General features: G+C 32.2%; 1 protein-coding gene across 1 annotated transcript in view; it reads right to left on the bottom strand.

Annotated features, from left to right (window-relative positions):
- Positions 1-20,339, bottom strand: part of LOC136043892 (organic cation transporter protein-like) — a 44,348-nt gene that overhangs the window by 4,287 nt on the left and 19,722 nt on the right. Inside the window, exons 4-8 of the mRNA XM_065728918.1 lie at positions 18,101-18,204; positions 15,890-16,047; positions 9,090-9,258; positions 7,984-8,208; positions 1,438-1,655 (exon numbers count right to left, since the gene is read on the bottom strand). Of these exons, the coding sequence (XP_065584990.1) occupies positions 1,438-1,655; positions 7,984-8,208; positions 9,090-9,258; positions 15,890-16,047; positions 18,101-18,204 (874 nt within the window). The remainder of the gene's footprint in view (positions 1-1,437; positions 1,656-7,983; positions 8,209-9,089; positions 9,259-15,889; positions 16,048-18,100; positions 18,205-20,339) is intronic.

Genomic DNA, 20,339 nt, shown 5'->3' with positions numbered 1-20,339 from the left:
TTATTTGTTTCTTCTTTCCAGTACAGGATACTTGAGCACTGATTAGTGTTAATAAACTAAATAATATCATTGTACTTTTTTATCTATATTATTTTTTTATTATTTTTTAAAGAATTGAAGAAAGCCACTGTTACCTAAATTTTTATCCAAACACTAGAATTAAAAATAAAGAAAAATATTGAAAAAATCATTTTATATGTTCCCTGGAATTCTGAAATCTCATTGACATTTTATAAAAGTCAATTAGGTGGACCATAAAGGCTCAGAAATATGGAGGATATAGTATTAAAATGAACTTAGTCTAAATTAGTGGCTCTCTAAGAAAATATAAATCAGCATTTCTCACTGTATTTATGACGTCATTTCTAATTAATAAACTACTTTTAAGATGTTTCAGCAGTTCCTTAAATCTCTGAAATTACTTTAGCCTCAGGCAAAGCAATAATCTCGGATACCAGTGGATAACATGACGGGGGTCAACATACTTCCTACGGATTGTTTTGGGTATCCGGATGACTGGCCGTATTTCAAACAGTAGAATGAACGAAAATGTGGCTTAATCCCGCTTTCTAGGGCTAAAACGAAAGAAATGTTGAGATGGCTAGAGCACGTTTTGTGGATGAAGAATGACAGATTGCCGAAGATTTTCTTCTTCGGCCAACCGTCTAGGGCTAAACAGAAAGCAAGCCGTCCTGATCTTTGGTGGGAGGATGTAATAAAGAAAGATTTAAAGGAAAGGGGGAGGCTTCGAATAGATTGAAATGCAGGAGGAGCATGTGTAGCTGTGTTGGCCTCAGGCGGCTTGGTGCTGCGGTGAGTTGATAGTAGTAGTTCCAGCGGTTGCTAAAGCTCAGTTAAAAACACTAGTTTTGCATTCATTAGTAATGTGAAACGATTATACCTAGCTTTGTTTTGATTTGTTATACTCAGCTTTACTAAGACGTAGACGACCTCCCATTTCAAATTAACCTTACAAGTTTACTGGTCTTATAAAGTTTTAGTCCAAGCAGGTGATCCTTTTTACTATTACTGACTGGACAGTAAAAACAGTTAATTTAAAAAGATATTGCGCAATTACGCAGCATTGGATCGGGTTTTAGAACCAAAACCCTAATGTTTTCGAGTTTAATTCTGCTCATCAACCATCAGGAATGTAAAATGATTTAACCTAAGTTGAATATAAATTAATTTAATTATGATGATCTAAATAAAAATTATACGTACATAAATAATATGCGATAAAAATAAATGAAAAATAATAATTTGAATCCACAAATATTATAAATAAAAATTATTCATATACAGTTGCTTAATGAATTAAATAAATAAATTAAAACAAAATAAAATATATTCACAAATAACATAAAAAAAGAACAATTAATTAATCTAATAAGTTCGTTTAACGAATTATTTAACTGAACTTTGAAAATAACTCACCTTTAGGAATAAAAGCAGCAATAATACAAGCCAATCCACCGACCATCATGAATGTACTAGTTATATCCCTCCTACCAAATCGATCCACTAAGATGGGGGTTAACACGTATGATGGTAGTCCAGGGAGAGTTACAAGGAATAACATAAGAAATGGGTCACCCTTTAATAATGTGTCGGTGTTCAAAGACAGCCCATAAAAGACAATGCTGTTTGCAAACCTAGAAAAAAAAAAAACATCAATAGGTGATTACACGTTCAACTCCTCAAATCAGCAAATTTTTCAAGCAATTTTTTTTAATCGTTTATTCGAGAAACTTTATCCAAAAGTGTTTTTAAATCATTTTCGATTTTTGGCTTTGTTATTTTAAACCGGGAATCTGGTAATATCGGTGACCTATGCGTGCGTTACTGTCGGTTATGAAAACACAGTGAAAAAAAAACAGGGAATTTTTTTAAGATAAGCGAATAAGTGATATAAAAAATATACAAAATATATTGAATTCACTTGTGAAGTTCTGTTATTGGAAACTTGAAATAAAAAATAAATTAAAAATATATTTCTAAAATTTTAATTAAGGCAGGCAAGTATGCAACAATGGGAATACAGTGATGAGAGTAAATATGCATCTCAACCAACCTCTGAAATCCAAAAAAATTGTCGACAATACTATTGGCAAAATATTGATTCGATATTGGCAATACCATTCTTCTTAATGTAAAGCTGTGCAATATTAACGGCACTTTTGATTTTCACGAACGGCAATTTTGATTAAATCAAAGGCTTTGATTTGTCAAACTTTATTGGTTGACTTAGATTAAAATTATATAAAATCAGTAGTTTAAAATACAAAAAATGTGAAGATAAAGTTTTCTTTTTTGAGTTGATGATGGGGAAACTTGTTAAACCATATGCAACTTAAGAAATTAGGAAAAATCTGGACTTCAATTTTCAATGAAGAAGACCTCTATTCAGTTATGCGATTATTCAGTTATTCAGTTATGCGACTTTTAGTAGCAACGGGCACCAAATTGAAAGAAAAACTTGAAGGACAGATCCGTAAAAAAGCTAAGAACTTACCGCACCAGTAGCTTAAGAAGATTTTGTTTGAAGGTATAGTTGTCTTTGTGAATCCAGAGACTATTGATTATTGGGTTTTTCAGAACAATAGTCGTTGTCAATATCAAATAAGCATATCTGCTTACCTATTTCTTCACTATACATTGAAATGCTGATAAATTTTTATGCTGCCCTAAAAATTTCATAAGTTGAAATTACCAAAAGAGGAATTTCAGTTTTCAGATATGAATGGACCAAAGATGGGTCCAAGGGGGGTGGAAAGTATTTAGATTTTGATGACCTTGGTACTTTAAGAAATTTCGACGGCATTATTTTTATACGATCTTTCAGAAAAAAGGAAATTTGAGTAACCTCGATTACTAATATTAATGCTATCTGATTTTTAATTTAACTGGTTGTTTCAAATCATTGGTTCAAAAGCCAAACAAAGCATGTTCACTTTTAAATTAATATTTGAAATTTTATTCACTTTTTTGATTGATGGATAGATGATAGACTATCTATCAACAAGTGAAAATGACATCAATTTTATACATTCGTGAAAACGGCTTATGCCAGCTGTGCCTCTCACTAAGACTATACGTCTTGGCTTTTTCTCCAATCAGGAATAGACTGATGGCAACTTGATTTTAATTCAAAAATCAACGGTTTTAAAGTTTTTAATTTTAATTTTTTCATTTTTTTTTAACTTTTTATTTTGCACTCACTTTTAAGGAATTATTCGCTTTTATTTATAAAAAAAAATTCATTTATAAATTACACTGAAATGTCGACGGCACTATTTTTATATAATCTTCCAGGAAAAAAAGGAAATTCGAGTAAGCTCTATTACTAATATTAATGCTAATAATTAATAATTAATTAATGCTAATAATTAATGCTAATATTAATGCCATTTGATTTTTTAACTGTTGTTTTAAAATCGTTAGTTCAGAAGCCAAACAAAGCATGCACATTTTTAAATTAATATTTGAAATTTTATTCACAATTAAATTTGAGTATACTCAATTTAAAACACTAAATTCTTTATACTCAAATTTAATTAAAAATGATCTAACAAAATATTTAGTCTTAAAAAAAGGTCTTAAAAAAGGCCTTTGAGACAGGCTGCTAAAAAAGCAAGGTTGGCTCTGAGAAATTGCACTTAATCACTTTGTTATTTTTAGTTTGAATGAACTTATATTCTCACTTCATTCTTTTTGTCAGTCCTGGTTGAACTTCGTTGAAGTTAGGATGCTAGGGCTGTTTTTAAAAAAGTTTTTAGAAACCATTATTTAGTTTCAATTCTCACAATTTAATGAAAGTTTATTTATATATACATATTTTCTCTCTCGTTCTCGTATTGTGCTGAAGACGGCCCTTGGACATAGGGCCGAAATATGATACAAAATATGAAACAGAACTGATTTCCACTGTCTTGAAAAATTTTTCCCTAGTGTTTCTACTTTGTATTTGTTTGTCAAAAATAATTTTTTCGTTAAGAAAAAGGCTTATAGATTTCAGCTTAAAATATACACCTCGGACTTTAACCTAGGGATGTGGCATTAGGACTTGCGCCCAATCTGAAATTTCAATATTTTTCCGATGTTTTATCAATTTATTCATTTCCATATAATCTTCCCATTTTCGCGTTGTTGCCCAACTTTTGCCCTCTCAAAAATATACGGATATGCTACAACTTTTCTGTCGGTATTTTGACAGTGAAAATAGTCACTTAAAGTAAAATTTTAAAAATTTGATATTGCACCCTTTTAGAAAATATGACTGAATTCCTTTCGCAATCGATTATTTTGTGGATTTTTGTTTTGCTTCGTAACTGATCATAACGCCTCTTATCGCAATGTTACGATATACAAAATAAATCTGTTATTAAGGATTACCTTATGTTGTAATCTTTGCAAAGTAATAAAAAAAGTATAACGTAATCTAAACATTTGGTCATTTATCAAGTGAATTTGTGAAACAGAGACCTCTATTTTGAAAATTAGCTTGTTAACAATTTTAGGATTTCTGATGGAAAATTCTTGCATTCTGATCAGGCATATGCACATGAATTTACTTCCAAGGGAACAATTTTCGAAACGGTAAAGGCTAGGTGACTTTTATTATCATTGTAGGAAATTATGGAACAATAGCATAGATTATAAAATGCAATGGGATGAAGGGAGTAAATCCAGATCATGAGTTTGATTCTTTCCTTAGACTTTGATCAGACATTTTAAAATGTAATTGTATGAGCCTATTATAATTGTATATGCATCATTTTCATTATTAGTAAATGATGAATGAATTATGAAAATGACGAGTTTGATATACTTGATATTCATTAAAATAAAATCTTATGAATATCTGCCACTTTAATTTTGCTAAATAATTTTTACTGAAATATTAATTTTAATAAACTGATAAAATAATAAATAACTGATAAAATAAATTGATAACTGATAACTGATAAAATAATAAACTGAAAAAATAATTGTTACTGAAAATTTTTAGTAAGGATACCAACCCTGAACAGTCCCAAGCACAAAATGCGGCTTCCATTTAAAACTAAATAAATTTAGATAGCGCTAAAACAAAACTGATTCTTCTAAGTATTAAATAAAAAAAACAAGTTTTTTTAACTGAAAGTAAGGAGCGACATTAAAACTTAAAACGAACAGAAATTACTTCGTATATGAAAGAGGCTGCTTCCTCATCAACGCCCCGCTCTTTACGCTAAAGTTTGACTCTGTCTCTCAATTCTTCTTTTTAAAAAAGTAAAAAACTTTGGCGTAAAGAGCGGGGCGTTGATGAGGAAGCAGCCTCTTTCATATACGAAGTAATTTCTGTTCGTTTTAATTTTTAATGTCGCTCCTTACTTTCAGTTAAAAAAACTTGTTTTTTTTATTTAATTTCTGAACGTTTTTGAATCAATGCATGTTTTGATTTTGGCTCTCCGCAGAGGAATAATTAAAACGAAATTTGCGTTTTTTTTTGGCTAAATGGCTTTCTCATAATTTTGATCGAATATTTTGAGAAAAAAAGAGCGGGGGAGGAAGCCTAGTTGCCCTCCGATTTTTTGGTTAATTAAAAAGGCAACTAGAACTTTTAATTTTTTACGAATATTTTTATTAGTAAAAGATTTACGTAACTTATAAATTAGCTTACGTAAAGAACTTTTGTATTCTCATATTTTTATTACATATATGAGGGGGTTCGCCCCCTTGTCAGATCCTCGCTCTTTACACTAAAGCTTAAATTTTATCCCAATTCATTAAGAATGACCCCAGAATCACAAAAGCCGTAGAGTAAATAGTTGAAATTACTAAAAATACTTTAACGTAAAGAGCGAGGTATTAGGAGGAGGTGAGCCCCTCAAATGGGTAATAAATTCTGTTTGTTTTAAGTTTTAATGCTGTTCCTTACTTCCAGCTGAAAGAACTTTTTCATATTTATTTTTTCATTGTGTTTTTAAATAATGCTAGTAAATCCTGCGCTCCCTTCATGGAGATTTTCTTCCCCCATGACAAATTATCGATGAAAAGTTCCCCCAGCATATCCCCCTCTTCTCAACCCCTCCCCCAACCAAAAAAATCCTCCTGAAAACGCCTGTACACTTCCCAATAACCATTACTATATGTAAGCATTGGTCAAAGTTTGTAACTTGTTGCCCCTCCCATGGGGACTGTGGGGGAGTAAGTCGTCCCCAAAGACATAGTTATCAGGTTTTTCGACTACGCTGAATAAAATGGCTATCTCAGAATTTTGATCCGTTGACTTTGGTAAAATAATTAGCGTGGGAGGGGGCCTAGGTGCCCTCCAATTTTTTTGATCACTTAAAAAGGGCACTAGAACTTTTCATTTCCGTTAGAATGAGCCCTCTTGCAACATTCTAGGACATCTGGGTCGATACGATCACCCCTGGGAAAAAAAAAAACCAAAAAAAAAAAACAATAAAACAAATAAACACGCATCCGTGATCTGCCTTCTGGCAAAAAATACAAAATTCTACATTTTTGTAGATAGGAGCTTGAAACTTCTACAGTAGGGTTCTCTGATACGCTGAATCTGATGATGTAATTTTCGTTAAGATTATATGACTTCTAGGGGGCGTTTCCCCCTATTTTCTAAAATAACGCAAATTTTCTCAGGCTCGTAACTTTTGATGGGTCAGACTAAACTTGATGAAACTTATATATTTAAAATCAGCATTAAAATGCAATTCTTTTGATGTAGGTATTGGTATCAAAATTCCATTTTTTAGAGTTTTGGTTACTATTGAGCCGGGTCGCTCCTTACTACAGTTCGTTACCACGAACTGTTTGATGACTAAAGACTTAAATATCTCGAAGTTCAGACTTAAAGGATTTTGACCTATTTCCAACTTTAACAAATAGTGTTTGGCTTTTTTGAGGGAAGCTAGCACAGCAAAATTAATATTGCGACAAATTCAAAACGTGGTATCTTAAAAAATCTGAATCTTGAAGGGGAGCAGGTATGCTGGAAAAAATTTCGGGTTTCCAATTATTATCATTATTTTCTATTATTTTATTATTATCTTATTTATTATTATTTATTATGGTATTATTTTTATTGTCATTTTATTATTGTTATTCTGAAGAGGGTCATAAATAACACAGTGACAAATATTGTTCCATAACGCCTTTGAATAATCAAAGATGGTTACCAATGTTAACTTGGTGCAACCCCTATCATCAACACAAGCTGTTTATCATAATCATAAACATCATCAATATAAAATTATTTGTAGCCTACAGCTAACAGAATTTATTTCTTTATTTTCCATTTCCATTTGCAACAAGATGTGCTCAAGCTATCATATTTAATTGTAGCTTCGCAGTACAGAAAACTATTCATAGGAAAAACATTAAGTACAATGTAATCGTAGAACTAATTTCTTTGAAATATTGTAAGCTTATAGCAAAACAAAAATCTACAGCTGCAACGTGACCCCTTAAGCTTACCCCAAATCATATAAATTTTATCTCCTAATTTTTCATTCACATTAACTATAAGATAAGAGAAAAGACCAATAGAGAAAAGACAGAAAGTGAGAGAGAAATGGTTTTGTCTAAGAGACGCATAATAGCCATTTTTACTAGTTTTTTTTTACCATAAAATTGCTTTAATTAAAAAGTCCTTTTTGTTGAGTTAGAACACCATTAGCCGACATAAAATCAAAAAATTCTTTTAAACTAAATTCCTTATATTCACTTCCAGATGCTTTAGGTTTATGCAATTGACTTTTTTCTTTTGTTTTGCCAAGACAGGTAATCTGAGTGAGAGGCAAAGCCTTCTTAAGGATTGTATAAAAAAAATTATTTCATTTTCACTTGTTGTTAGATTTTGTCTATCATCCATCCACCCACCCATTTTACCCTTATGCCACACAAAATTTGCAGTGGGAGCAGTCATAACATAGAGATTTTTGAAATTACAGAGCCTCATAAGAAAAGGAGTCATACCAGTTCAAGCAGACGTTCAAGATTCTTAGTCGCATTCTAGGAGTTCGCAGAAGATCCATTATGCCATACTTCTCCTTTGTATCAGCAACGGAGAAGATTTTCTCCATGTCGGATTCACTCACAGATGCTTTCAATTTGTTTACTTTCATACCCTTCTGAACAATTTCTTTGGCCTTTTCTTTCTCTCCTTTTGTATACAGCCAGTAAACACTTTCATCCGTAAGCCTAATAAAATATAAATATACTATTAAATTAGAAAGTTTATGGAATGGTTCCCTAATTTAATATTTTAATAACAGCTCAAGGGTATTGCAGCACAGGGTAGACTTTGATGAATACTGCCCTGAAGAAATATTAGCAAAGCAACAAGAAATGTCAATATTAAAAAATCTTCATACGAAAAACTGATTCTTCTGAAAATATTTAGGTGGTTCAGTTAATTATTTCTCAGACCGAACTACCTTTCTATTCATGAAAAAAAAATAAAAATATATAAAGATATACCAACGGTGTAAAGTCCTTTATTGGCTAACAAACCCTAAAACGTTGCCGTATGAGTGTATTTCCGTTTTTCTTTTTTGTTCATGAAACTCATAAAATCGGGATTTCTTATTTTATGTAGTTCACTATGTTAATTGGAGATTTCACCCACCGTTTTATATCTATATATTTTCATTTTCTTTATATATTTCATAGCGAGATACAAAATGAGGATATACTATAGTCACCAATGTGTTACTTTTTACAATTTGTTACTAAAGATTGGAAACTACTACATAATAGCCTTGGACGGTTTGGAGCACAATGAAAAGACAAGTTAAAAAAAAATGCAAAAGTAAGATTTATGGTTCGATATTTTATTACCAGGCAAGAGTTTTAAGATTAGATAGCTATGGTTCAGTTTAATTGATTGATTCGGTTGAATTCGGTTGAACCGAATAGCTATGGATTTGTTAAGAACGAAAACTGCTGATGAGCTACCTCAAACGGGTTAGAACATATGATGTAGATGTGCTAATTTTGAAAACAAAGATGAACCAAGCAAAGCTTTCTATTCTCGGTTCGATCTCTTTATATTTTAAATTTTACTGATAATCAAATCTTACCACCAATGTCCAAGCAGAATAGCACCATGTAGACCATAAACCAGTTGAAGTAAGTTCCAGTCTTTTATCAGAACTCCCCAACCTGCGACGACCATTCCTCCAACATCAAAAATCGCTTGCATTCCAAAGCCTAGTGCTGTCCTATATTTTGGTCCAACCATTTCCATTGCTAGAAAAATAATTGATGAATAGAAAAATAAAAGTAAGAAGATATGCAGGGGAAAGGGTGACTGTAGGCACAACACGTTCCCTTTTCTAACTGATAGAAACTGTTCTACTGTAGGAGTTCTTATAATTATAATAAGTAACGAAAATTTATCAATTCTCCACTAACATGTGATTCAAACTTACAAATAGACCAATTGTAATTGTTTCGGTCCTACCATAAATTTTGAAGCGTCAGAATGGGAAAATCCCCCTCCTCACCTCATGGTATGTCACCAAAATAGACCTCTACGCTTATATCTCATTCTATGATAGGTAAAAGTTCATAGCCAGTACTGATGGGACCAGTAACAAATCTAAACATTGAAAACAAATTGTTAAACTATTTCAAAGTTATTTAAACATTATAACCGTCACAACGTTCAAACCTTATAAACATTATTACCAAGTATCAAAACTGTGGGAAATGTAATTCCAACTCTTTGTTTTCAGAAAAATACCACAGTTTTAAAATTAGATGATAAAAATTTGACTAAAGTATACTTTTCTTTTCAACAACTCTTATACTACGATTATTTTCAAAACAAATATAAACAAATTTGTTCAAACTGCCCTAACATTTTCGTGTAATATATTTGTTTTGCAGAGATTTTTTTGAATACTTGCATATGGATAAAAGTTAATTTCCATGCAAAATTCTTAGAACTTGAATTTCATAATATTTTAAGAATCCTGTTTTAGACTAACAAGATAAAGTAAAAATAAAAAAAATTACACTATATCGTCTGCTCCTTTAGTAATCAATAATTTATCACTTAGGTATAATGAATCTGAAACATATTCAACACTGAAACATATTCTTAAACAATATTTAAGCCAATATATTCATATTATTAAACATTCAAAACTTTGACAAAAATATTCGACTCTTAATTCTATGGATTATTTAAAAGAGTGAAAAGTCAAGAGAAAAAGAAACAATTGAAGAAGTGACCACGATTTTTAATATCACTAATGCTTAGTAGGAATCCCAAGATTTTGAAAAACACCTTTTTTTCATTTAAAAAAAAAAAAAAAAAAAAACAAATTTGTTCAAACTGCCCTAGAATTCTCAGAGGTTAGTTAAGATTTGGCACTATATTCTAAATATTATATATTTAGAATATAATGTATTCATATTATTATATACATTCATAAATGTATTCAAAATATAAATATTCGTTACATTTCAGTAATGATAAATCAGGGATTTCCATCATAAAATATTATGCTGAGATATTTACTACGTAATTTATTTTAAATAACATTTTTATGCAATTTATTTGTTTTGTATAGATTGTTTTGAAGACTTGCATATGGCTAAAACTTATTTCCATTGCAAAATTCTTAGAATTTTAATTTCATAATATTTTAAGAATCCTGTTTTAAACTAACAGGATAAAGCAAACATAAAAAAAATACACTATATCGTCTGTTCCTTTAGTAATCAATAATTTATCACTTAGATATCATTAATCTAAACATTGAAACATATTCTTAAACAATTTTTAAACAATTCCAGGTATGTCATTTTTTTTTTCTTTAAGATCGCCAATAACCCTAAATGTAAATATAATTATGGTAAGTAGCCTATATGAAAACTCAATATCAAGAGATCCAATTCTTAAAATGTAGGGAGGAGGAGGATTAAAAAAAAATCTTTGAAATGATTCTATTTTAGCACAATTAATATTTTTATCCTTCCGAACCGTTCTGAATTTTACAAAATTTGCGGAATTAAATTTCAAATTTGAAAGATCAAAAACACCGATTGTAGTATTTTATCTACTCTTTCTATAACTCATATGCTATGAATAATGGCTAAACAAATAAAACACCCTTATTCAAAATAATCTTGCATTTTAAACTGTTTTTAAAGACAATATGCTTTTTCAAACGTATTAATATAGACCTTTTTTATAATAAAAATGAAGTAGAATTTCAAAATAAAATATCGCACAATGATGATTCAAGGTAACGATGCTGATTCTTTCATGGGAAAAAATCCGTGCAATATTTGCTCACAGATATTTATATAGGATACAGAACCTGATTATAAAATAAAATATTATTTTGAAAACATGGACATCAAATTTTAATTTTGCAATGTTTACAGAATATACATAGTTACGGTTGTCATTTTCAAATGTTTTGATTGAAACAAATTGACATATTGTGTCTTTATTTTCTTAATATGTTTATAATGATAAAATATTCATATATTTTCTTAATATTTCATTGTCCATTATATTAAAAATACTCAAATTTTTGTATTTTAACGTAATTAAACATTATGTTTCCTATAATTTTAAATATAATTTAAAAAAAGTATTTTATAAAATAAATTCAAAACGTTCATATATTAAATCTATATATATAAAAATAAGATGTTTGTTTGTGTGTCTGTCTATCTGCCCGCATATGACGTCTGAATTATTGCATCATATACCAATTCAAAAACGAATGTATTCAAGCCGAAGTAGCTGAGCTGGTAAAGCGTTATGTTCCAGGTTCTAGGTCCGAGAGGTTCCAGGTTCGAACCTTGGCTTTAGCATTAATACAAAAGAAGAAAAAAAACTAAAAAAGGTAAAAACTACAAAAAAAACTAAAAAGAAAATACTAAAAAAACTAAAAAAGCTAAAAAACTAAAAAAAACTAAAAAAAGGTAAAAAACTAAAAACTAAAAAAGAAAGAAAACTAAAAAAAAACTAAAAAAAGGTAAAAACTACCAAAAAACAAAAAAGAAAAAAAACTAAAAATTAATAAAAACTACTAAAAAAAACTAAAAAAAAACTAAAAACTGAAAAAGAAAAAAAACTAAAAAAAGGAAAAAACTGAAAAATAAAGGAGAAAAAGAAAACTAAAAACCGAGACACAGGGAATATAGATGACGACCGGGACACTCAAAGAGAAATTACAGACTGGGACACTGGGACACAAATAACGACCGGGACATATAAATGACGACCGGGACACTCAAAGATAAATTACAGACCGGGACACCGGCACACAAATGACGACCGGGACACCGGGACACAGGGAATATAAATGACGACCGGGACGCTCAAAGAGAAATTACAGACTGGGACACAAATGACGACCGGGATACTGGGAATGCCGGGACACAGGGACACAACTACAACGGGGACGCCAAGGGCACAGGGGGATATATAAATGACGACGGGAACACAGGGAATGTTTGATTAGCAATCACCATCAACAAAGCTCAAGGGCAATCATTAGAATAATGAGGTATAGATCTGAATACGGATTGTTTTTCCTATGGACAATTATATGTTGCATGTTCAAGAGTCTGTAAACCTGACAATCTATTTATATGTACAGACAACAGGACATCGAAGAATGTTGTATATTCGCAAGTGTTACGTAGTTAAATATATATATATATATATATATATATATATATATATATATATATATATATATATATATATATATATATATATATATATATATATATATATATATATATATATATATATATATATATATATATATATATATATATATATATATATATATATATATATATATATATATATATATATATATATATATATATATATATATATATATATATATATATATATATATATATATATATATATATATATATATATATATATATATCTATCTATATTCACAGGTGGGACACACGGATACAACTACAATGTTGCGTAACTAATATGGCGCGTAACGACTTACGCGCGAGGGGGGCTTGGGGGGCAACACCTAGCTGCCCCCCACCAGCTAGGTGTTGTTAGTAACAGTTAGTAAATATATAAAAGGCATCTAATATTAAAAATAATATTAAAAAACGAGGTACGTAGACCGATGATGGGCTCAAAACATACAGAACAGGTTCCCTGGGTCAAAGAAACTTCAGTTCAAAACTAATGGTTCCAAAAGAATGTGAAGTTCAAAACTAAGTTCAAACTTCAAACTTCAGTGCAAAACTAACTATTTACTGTCGGATTGGCCTGAAGCTTATATGGCATGTACCTGACCCAAGAAAATTTCAAAGCACAAGTAATTCCGCAAAAGTCGCATATATACAACAATATATTTCTAAGTCCGATGGCTCAAAACTAACAGAGCATAAAGCTCCGAGCCAATCTGACAGGAGGGGGGGGTCAACACACAACGGTTTCCCCCAAAAAAAGCTGATGTGTACAAAACCGTATTTTTTACCCAATCGATTTCATTCTTACACTGTACGGAGATTGTTTAAAGAGAGCCTTAAAGCATAAGAAAAAATTTAGGTCAAAAATATTTAACTCCGAACATTGCCAAAAGATCTTAAAAATGCTCTTCTATTTCAGAATCGAAGCTAGCCATGAGAGTATTTATATGTGAAGCATCATTCAATAGAAAATATATATAACTTTCATCAAATTTAGTCTTACCCATTAAAAACTACAAGCCTGAGAAAATTAGCCTTATTTTAGAAAATTGGAGGAAACACTCCTAAAAGTCATAGAATCTTAGTAAAAATCACACCATCGCATTCAGCGTATCAGAGTAACCTAGTGTAGGAGTTTCAATCTCTTATCTACAAAAATGTGGAACTTCGTATTTTTTGCCAGAAGACCGACCACGGGTGCGTGTTTATTTGTTGTTGTTTTTTATTTTTTCCAGGGATGGTTGTATCGACAGAGTGGTCCTAGAATGTTGCAAGAGGGATCATTCTAGAGGAAATTAAAAGCCCCCTTCCACGCTCATTTTTCCCCAAAATCTACAAATCCAAATTTTGAGATAGCCATTTTGTTCAGCAGAGTCGAAAATTATCATAACCATGTTTTTGGGGATGAAATACTCCCCCACAGTCCCAAGGGAAGGGCTGCAAGTTACAAACTTTGACCAGTGTTTACATACAGTAATGGTTATTGGGATGTGTACAGAATTTTTCAGTTTTTTTGGTTGGAGGGTCGAGGGAAGGGGCTTACGTGGGATGATCTTTCCTTGGAGGAATTGTCACGGGGGAATAGAAATTCCGTGAAGGGGGCGCAGGATGTTCTAGCATCATTTAAAAAAAATGGAACAATATAGTTTGAAAAAGTTTTTTCAACTGGAAGTAAGGAGCAGCATTAAAACTTAACACGAACAGAAATTATTACGTCACTCCAAAATAATCCTTAAACATAGCTAAGGATTATCAAATTAAAGCACATGTCTGGGATTTTTCCGGGGGATTCGATGATAATAACATTCTTGAGGGTGGAATAAAAAAATTATTAATTTGAAAAAGAAGTACCCAGATATCCATGAAAATTAAGCATTTTGAGGGGGGTTTGGGCCCCGACCCTCTCTCTCCCCTGTTCTCGTTCCTGATCCAATTAGTTACATTTTAAAACTGAGAGAATTGATCCACCTAGATTATTTGCCGAATCCTGATTTAAAAAATAGTTAGTTACGGGGTCTTTGGAATTTGGGGCAATAAGAAAACCAAAGGATACTTGAAGTTTGAGCTCCATCTGTAAGCTAACAGTTAGAAATTATTTAATTCGAGGTTTCAAGGTTCGAGTCTTAGCTTAGGTTATCACAACACTACCTTTTGTCATAAAACGCAACTCCACAATGATCAACCCAGAAATATGAATTGATTCCTTACGGCTTGTTTGACCAACCATAATGAATATTTAATATATAGATTAGGTTATGTATTTAACGTAATGCATTCTGGGCGGCCTGCTTTCCATAATTCTCTGTTGTAGTTTCCATAGTTTTGTTTCTAAAATATTATATTTTTATCATATTTTGGTATATTTAGTTAGGGTTAACCTAACTTCACTTCTTCGATGTGGTCAATAAAGTTTTTGTTGCTTCTTGTGACTCTTCTTGCCACACTCTTCAAGCATTTAAGGGAATTTTGTTCCAGATTCCCTTTCCTCCCCTGTTAACGTTCCTTATCTAGTTAGTTTCATTTTAGAACTGAGAGAATTGACCGTCAAAGATTATTTGCATTATTAAATCTGACAAATATTAGAAAATAATTTGTCACCGTGGCCTATAGAATTTGGGGCAATACAAAAATTAAGGGAAAGCAATTAGAAATTATTTACTTCAAGCCACAATAGAGGACACTGACAAAACCTAAATCCCTAGTAGCGAAGGACGAAGCAACGAAACTTCTTTGCTATCTCCCTCTAGAACAGCCGACAATCTAGTCCCTAGTCACAAGTGAGTAGTGAAAAAGATTGGGAAAAGGCAGAATTAGGCTACCATTGATGCTACCACTCAAACCAAATGAAGCCACATCATCAACGAGACGTCAATAGGGCTTTATACCAGATTAACGCTATAAAGGAGCTCCATAAATCATTGATTTGATTTTTGATTAGAGGTTGTTTTTTTTCAAAGCTTTATAGACCAGCTTCCTTTTTTTATTAAAAAAAAATTATGTTTTTTTTTAATGTTGAAGGTCCATTTCCTTCTAAGACAACTTAGCCAAGGCATGTATAAGCTTTCGAATTATCAAAAGAGGGAATAGAAAAAATATTGTTCATTTGCTTAGAAACAAGAGTTTAAAAAAAGCTTCAAAAACAAAGGGCTTCGACAAAAAATAATATACTTACTTAAGACAAATCCTGTGACATATGCACCAGCTGAACCGAACATTCCCAAGAAAAATTTGCAGATGACAAAGGCAATATAGTGATAGCAGAAAGCTGCACCTACACCAAAAAGTACTTGAAGAACTGAAGATGCATAGAAAATTTTCATTCTTCCATACCTAGTATAGAAAATTTGGGTATATTTCAGCCGAAAATCAAATTCTATTAGGTCTCTCAGTAACAATACAGAAAATTTTGCTCAACAGAATAAATATGTTCGACCATTCACAAAGGATAATCAAATCACAAAGCATATAATGTGGGATAATAATCACATCACCAAGGATATAGTAAGTGTGATGATATTCACATCACAATAAATATAATATGTGTGATAAATTGCATCAAAAAGGATAGGGATAATTACAAAGGATATATCTTTGGTAGTCCAGAATTACAGTAAAAAAGTTTAGGCACCGATAAAGACATTTCAGTGAAGGAAATATCGATATTTTCCTGTGAAAAAGAAATTTATCTTCAGTTTGCAGTGATTTTATAAGCACCTTTCTTCAGACAAATGCATGCATTTCGGGTACACTAGCAACAATAATATTTAACTGGGTGTTAATCTACATACGGCACAATTTCAAAGCAATACCGTACGGATACAAACTCACTCAGAAACATGTTTTTGTTAATAAATGACAAAACATATTTTGGTACTTGTATGATAAACGCCCTACCGTTCAAGTTGTTCATTCATTGCGCATTATAGGACCAGTTTACTACATAATATGCACAATAATTAAACCTAACACATTAGGTATCCAGACCCACCATATTTAACCCACAACTCCCTAATGTGCAAATATTTAGCCCAAATTTGTTTCTAAAGTATTATATTTTTATCTTAATATGGTATACTTCATTGGAATTGAGCGTCAGAGAAACATATTAGAAGAACAATAGGTAGGACGTATATAATACAAATACCCATATTTTTGTATATATATATAAATATATATATTCTTGTTTCAAAAATATGCCTATATTCGTTACTTGGAAGTTGGAATGCGCACACGAGTAGTTGTTCTGTTTTGTTTTTACAATTCAACATAAAAATGCTAACGAGAGTTCCTACAATTTTATATGACATACTTAAATTAAAGCACATCCAAAAGCATAAATTTTAAAACTACAGGTAATCCCCCTTCTCAAATACAGAGAGCATCGAACTATAAACGCTTAAGGCTTTATTCATTATAACCAAATTGTAGAAACCATGTTCACGAACGAATAGGTATCTTTTGGGGTGCATCTAGAAATTTAGGTTTAGAACCAGGGATTCAATAAAGGAGAGAATCTGGAGTTGGCCCTCTCCCCTCCTAGATTTTGAAAAAATATGTATCCTTCTGCATTTTCAAAAAGCGGATGAAGGATAAAAATTTGTCGAATCTTATCCTTTTCAGCAAACCGTCTAGGGATAAACGGAAAGCAGGTCGTCTGCGGTTGGGATGAGAGGATGTCATAAAAAAAATTTAAGGGAAATAAGAGCTACCTGGTAGGGTATAAAGAGGGAGGCTTTGAATAGATTTGGATAGTGGAGGAACGTGCCTTGCTGTTTTGGCCTCAGTCGGCTTGGTGTTGCGGTGAGTTGTTAATAGTTTGTAGCACTTCGGTATTTTCCTTTTAGAAACTGTAAAAATTCTCACCCCCTCTAGAACTTAAAACATACCTTTTTTTAAGATCTTAACCTTCTGCATTATGAATCAGTGCGCTTGGCTTTAAACTGTGGGTAACCTAAATGGATTCTAAGATAAACAACTCTAAAAAGGGTGTAGCACAAATGATGGCGAAATTTGAAAACACAAATAAAGCTTGCAAAATTTTTGACGAGAATCCACATGACACCTAAAATGGTATATAGAAGAACACAAAACGATAAGTATTAACAGTACCAGTATTAAAATTTTCATCTTTTTTTTATAATTCCTTACGCTACATTTTTTTAAACTACATTCTTATATTTATGATAGAAAAAGATCGCCAAGTCCATCACTATACCATTGTAATTATTTGATTTTCACCGATTGCAGAAGATGGGTAGGTGTAAGTGAAGGTTAATTTCATGAAGAATAGAATTTTTTTTTTACAGCCCTGGTAAGAAATTGAAATTTAAAAATGTCTATAGAACCCAAGTCAAAAAGAGATTATAAATAAGAATATCCTTACTTGTCTGCCATGGGACCAAGAATTGCAGCACCAAATAGGACACCAAACATGAAAATAGACTGAGCAGCAGCACGCATCCAACGTCTGTCACAGACAAGGTCCCACTAGTCAAATACAAGGAATTATATAAACATGTAATACAATAATATAGTGATAATAATGTAATATAATAGTATGTTATAATATATATAATAATAATGATATAATAATAATACACTAATATAAGCATAAATAATTTTCTTACTTTCGGTCAGAATATTAATAGCTACTGTATCACATTTATAACTAAGTTCTGACCGGAATTGAATTTCGTTTTGGTAGCCGGATTTCACGTCCATCTGAAAGAACTAAGTCTTTCTATGGACGAATATTTGGGTCTAAAGGAATTAAAAGGGCGAGGCGAAACTTTGGGTCTCAGACTTACCCAAATGACTTCATCATAATCTGAAAGGTTGAGAGTATGAATTAATTCAGGGGAGAGATATTTACCTGCAAATTATAATATTCGGCCTCCCTTTTTACCTAGGAGGTGGTCATGAGGACGAGGTTTTATGAATTGAGAGTCTTCATTAATTTTTAAAAGGTCAGGGTTCTGTACCTGGACCTCTGTTACAGCAATTACATCAATTTTGTGTAATTGAGAGATAGAGCCACTATTTCAGCCAATTTGTCGAAATTAAGGCTTTCAGCGTTCGTAACAAGGAACTTACGAGAAGTAAAACGGTTACTAAAGCGAGCAATTGTTTGTTTGCTAATTATAGGAGCCAGAAGCGAGTAAGAGGAGCTTGGGCCTGGGGAAGAGGAGCACTCTTTTTCAACGGGGATATTATACTCACCACCCTAGACCGAGAGGCTACTAAACCGGTTTTGAAGTGTGAGGGGAAGACGCTCAGTTTTAAAAGTTGGGGGTAAATTGAGAGAGCCAGGGGTAAAAGTTTCCTGGTGTTCAAACGATTCTGCAAGATCAGTTTCTTCTAATAGCGAAAACCTGTTACTAAGTGGGATGGCATGGCTTATAGTCGAAATGCGGGAGGCTTATATTTTAGGAAGGATATATCTAACGATTGGCGGAAGGTCGGTGGGGAATGGGGAACCGCGAAAAAGGGATCCAGTAACACGATATCGGTATTGAAAAAGGTTGTCATTGGCGCGATTGGGGGAACGGGAACCGAAAAAAAAAGGTTTTTTTTACTCAGTTGTTGGTCCCATTGCCTCGACAAGCTTTTTGGCACCGGCTCAAGTCTATGGTTATTACTTAAAACATTGCCCCTCATAAACAACCTGACCGTGTCTTGGTATTTAATAATTGAATACTGGATCACGGTTAAAACTAGACAAACGGTCAAAATACTTAAAAGGTACTGAACGATTAATGCGACATTTTAAATCACCAAGAGCAAAACTGCACAACTTGTTGGCACAAGCCAACATAGGGCAAAGATCGACATGATCGAAATTACAAGTTGTTGCTTTGCACTTTTTCAGTTTGTATTTTCGGCATATGTGTAGGAAATTACAGTTCTCTTTTTTGTAGCAGGAGCCTCCTTTGAAATACTTGCACACTTTATTTGCAGGGGTATTTTCTCGTTGATTCGGTTGTTTCTTCTTATCAGTAACATTTTTGCTTTCTTGAATAAACGGACATTGTTCACCAAGTTTACATGCACCAGATGACATAAAAAAGAAACACGTTTTCTTAGTTTCACCTCTCCCGGTAATTCCTAGTCCTTCAGCAATTTTCACGACAACGTCACAACCTTTTTCGAATAACCGTAAATTCAAAGTTTCGATTTCGGTCTGTTTCATCGACAGGGATCGGGCTTGAGATTCAAGTTTTACTTCCATGCTGTGGATCTTTCTTATAAGTTGCAGGACTAAATTGTCTTTTGAAAGGCGACTCTCACAATAACTGGGACAATTTTGAGGGGATGAGTTCTCCAAAGGTGGGGAATGCGTATTGTTGAGGTTAACAGCAGAGTATGTAGCTCAGGGTGCTTGGTTATAACAGCCATAACACATGAGCTGCATTTCAAGTTAGGGTTTACGTCCCGTAATAGTTGTTGTGGCTCCAGCACACAGGGGATGGAACCATAAAAAGCATTTCGAGCACTGAATCATCGCACCTTTCCCACATGGCCTCTCACATCCAGGACAGATGTAAGTAGCTCTGGTTCGTGTCATATTCAATGTAAAATTGTACTGGCAATACAACTAATTATCAAGACCAAAATCAAATTCC

This window comes from Artemia franciscana, chromosome 2 (assembly GCF_032884065.1).
Source record: "Artemia franciscana chromosome 2, ASM3288406v1, whole genome shotgun sequence".
NCBI lineage: Eukaryota > Metazoa > Arthropoda > Branchiopoda > Anostraca > Artemiidae > Artemia > Artemia franciscana.
Note: the sequence above shows the minus strand (reverse complement) of the source record. Positions and strands in the feature narration are given on the sequence as shown.